The 2,584-nt window shown below is 43.4% G+C and overlaps 1 protein-coding gene across 1 annotated transcript; it reads right to left on the minus strand.

Annotated features, from left to right (window-relative positions):
- Positions 1-260: 260 nt before the first annotated feature.
- Positions 261-1,864, minus strand: LOC306894993 (uncharacterized protein). Its single transcript, XM_079457877.1, has one exon. The coding sequence runs from the start codon at positions 1,476-1,478 to the stop codon at positions 900-902; it is 579 nt and encodes a 192-aa protein (XP_079314003.1). The 5' UTR covers positions 1,479-1,864; the 3' UTR covers positions 261-899.
- Between the last annotated feature and the right edge of the window lie 720 nt (positions 1,865-2,584).

The following is a 2,584-nucleotide window of genomic DNA, read 5'->3' on the forward strand; positions in this document are numbered from 1 at the left end:
AGGAATTTATACATATATTTTAATATTTGGTTGTCAAGGGTTACTCCACAAAGGTTTTTACCTTCACTAAAGGGTCATGTAATTGTCCTTATAACACCAGACTTCACGTGTGTGTTTAGGTTTCTGTATCGATACATCCGTATGAGTATCATTATTTTCTAAAGCTATTTTGTGTTTGTGTTTTAGGGAAACGACATCCATCTTCTGAACTGTTTATCCATTATGAAGGAATAACGTAAGCGATTCTAACGTTTATCATGTCAGAAAGCAAGACCTTGTACAAGGTAGTTTATTTACCTTTACGGTGATATATTCTGCACCTATGGTACAATATTGTTGTAAAAATGATCTAGCAACGCAAAACGTCTCCATCATAGTGAGCGCATGTATATACATTACTAAACAACAGATTTACACTGGATATCTGCACATACCTGAGCATTGACACGGGCTCCTCTAACATACGAATCCTGAATAACTTGGTAAGGTTTAGCTGAACTTCATGCAAGCTTTTAGAGATATAGTTTTAAAAGCTTGACCAGTCCCCCCACCCCCCAAAATGGCTGTTTAAATAAAGGCATTGTGATGAATGGTCAGTCTTCTTATAAACACGCATTATACATGGCAGCCAGCAGGTGAGATTTAGGACAATTACGCTCCGAAAAGATCAACCCCGGTAACCTTGCAAATGTCCACCATGCCAGCTTACGGCAAAACGAGAAGGTTATTAAGATTATATATCAATTTATAGAAGGGTTAAACACTATTTGCGCCTTTGCTATGGTGTGAAGTCGGTGTCCATGCACCCGCTGCGGCCTCCGCGTCTCCGCGCGCACCGGACTGCGGCCTGTCTGTCGGACCCGCAGCATTGCTGTACGTTCACGGTCCCCGGGTCCTGCTTAATTGTTTCTCTGCAGGTTGTTCGCGTTCGACTCAAACCGATTGTGTCTTTTCGGCCGAGAGGCGTCCTCAGAAGATGTCTCGTCTTTGGCATCCCAGCGCATCGTCTGGAGATCTCCGTGGACGTCGGAGCGGGTCTGGGAAGGATCTTTGACATCAGTCTGTCTGTCTGCGATGTGAGGGAGTGTGTACTTGTAGAGATCCCCGGATTCGGAGTGCGCACTTTTGGAGAGGGACCTGGCCTCCCTCGTGTGTTGCGTCTTGACCTCGGACGCGTTGGATCCCGTGCCGTTGACATTGAAGAGATCTGCCTGTGTGCCGTTGATTTCTGTCCCGTTGCTGTTCTCCAAGTTGCCCGTGGTGCCGTTATTCGGGGTATCGGGTTTTGCAGAAGACGCCCCGGCCGGTTTCCATATGAGACTGTAATAGATGGCCAGTATGATCGCCGCCAGAGACACGGATAACACATAGGCGAACACGGTGGCCAGTCTTACCCATTTCTTATTGGTCTTCGCAGCCATCTTTGCCTTCTTGTCGCCCGTGTAGGTGGCCGGTTTCCCCCTCTCCATGTTGGGCATGTAGTCCCTGTCCCGACTGGCTCGGTTTTTCCCTCGATGCTCTACGACCCCGTCCGTCTTGAAAGGCTGTTGGTGATCAGATCCTCAGAAAATGCGCGGAGATCGTAGTGGCTTTGGCTCGAATCCCGCTCGCTTTGTGGTTAAATGGATTTCCTTTCATCCATGGTGCCCGAAATGTCTTAAAAATCCACCAGGATGATGTTGCGCTTCAGGACGCAGGATGATGCGGAACCTTCTGGTGTTTTCCAGCATCCGGCGCAGCTCTTTTCCCCCAAAGACGGTGATGTTTCAGCTCGAAGTACCATGGGATGGATTAGAGAGTTTGAGGGTGATGAGAAAGATCATACAGTACACAGACCTCTCTCTCTCTCTCTCTCTCTCTCTCTCTGTCTGTTATTCAACTGAAGAAGAGGCTTGATCAGCTGAAAATACACGAGAGGAGGAGACTCTTAAAGGGCCAGCATGCGATGCTCTTCAGGTCTTTAAGATTTCGCAGCTCTTTTTTAAAATGGCCATTAGTAGGCGTTCGAATACAGTAAAGCACATCAGGATAACGCGCAGTGTTAACGAAGAGCATGTTTTAGCTATTAATTGCTTTTAAATATAGTCCATTTATTTTATTCTTACGTTTAGATTTAATTTAATCTTATCAATAAAAGTATTGAAAGGTTTTTAATGTTTTGATCCCATTTGAAATGACGTCATTGTTTGGGTCGTGTGAGTTCAGCACCATGGAGAGTAACAGCTGATGTCCTGTCAATCAAACCACATCTTACATGCAATATATAATATCATCTATCTGCTTTTGACATAGAGTTGTTGCACTCAAATGCTTTTGGTGAATCGTGTATCATTCCTAAATCTGCAATAAAGATTTGATCTCAAACAAAGTCTCCTAATACTGTTTCTTTTATTTCTTTTAAAAAATAATAATTGAAAATGTTTGCGAAGTTCCGTGAAATGTAAGACTTTCGTTTTCAGTCATATCCAGATGTTTATGGTTTTGTGAATGTTAGCGTAACATAAAATTTTCATTTGTTTTAAGTATAGTCTGTTATGATCTATTAGAAGTAAATAATAAACAGATCAATTTTGACATTTAAACT

This window comes from Barbatula barbatula (genome assembly GCF_947034865.1).
Source record: "Barbatula barbatula genome assembly, chromosome: 6".
NCBI classification, from domain to species: Eukaryota; Metazoa; Chordata; class Actinopteri; order Cypriniformes; family Nemacheilidae; genus Barbatula; species Barbatula barbatula.